Source organism: Opisthorchis viverrini (assembly GCF_000715545.1).
Source record: "Opisthorchis viverrini unplaced genomic scaffold opera_v5_7203, whole genome shotgun sequence".
Lineage (NCBI taxonomy): Eukaryota > Metazoa > Platyhelminthes > Trematoda > Opisthorchiida > Opisthorchiidae > Opisthorchis > Opisthorchis viverrini.
Window position 1 is genome coordinate 1 of NW_008760594.1, and position 676 is coordinate 676.

At 43.2% G+C, this 676-nt stretch overlaps 1 protein-coding gene across 1 annotated transcript; it reads right to left on the reverse strand.

The window, feature by feature from the left end:
* Positions 1-383: 383 nt before the first annotated feature.
* On the reverse strand, positions 384-578 carry T265_16203 (hypothetical protein; the record flags this gene model as incomplete). Its single annotated transcript, XM_009179754.1, has 1 exon — positions 384-578. A coding segment is annotated over one exon (183 nt), but the record flags the coding sequence as incomplete, so codon positions are not given.
* Between the last annotated feature and the right edge of the window lie 98 nt (positions 579-676).

Genomic DNA, 676 nt, shown 5'->3' on the forward strand with positions numbered 1-676 from the left:
AACAAAATCAGCACATAACGGTCGTTTGGCGGTTTGGAACTCAGGGAGCGTTGCTAGTATACAGTACCAGTATACCAGTACAGAAACCTGGTATTTTGTTGACAAATACTCAGTTAGCCACGTCCATTACCTTAGGATAGTTGAAACCGCACATCGAGTTAGCCTGCCTGGTGCTAAACTTCCTAAAGGAGAGAAGCGTAACTAGGGACTCCACGTATTCATGAATGTATCACGAGTTGGGCAAAAAAAACACCTTTTTGGAAACTCGCAGCGTTCCATCCTCACAAACTATTATACTACTGCCCTGCATGCCATGAAAGCGCATCTGAAATTCTTGGCGAACACGTGGCAGAAAAACATGAAGAAAAACGAACTGACTTACCCCATTCTGTCATTTTCTGAGCCAGTTTCTCATAAACTTTTCCCAGACACATGATGACAACCAGGTTGACAAGAGCGCCAGACATGCTTGCATATATTCCGGCGTTCGCACGCAACAATTTGTTTTTGAACAATGGGACCATTATGAGCAGTCTGTAGATTATCACAGCCACGATAAATACCATGACAAGGACGATCTGGATGTTAGTAAAAGGGGAGAATGACAGTCAGACATCATCAGTGTAAAGCCGTGTAACAAATAATAACCAATCTATGCTGAAAGACCGAGAAGCAC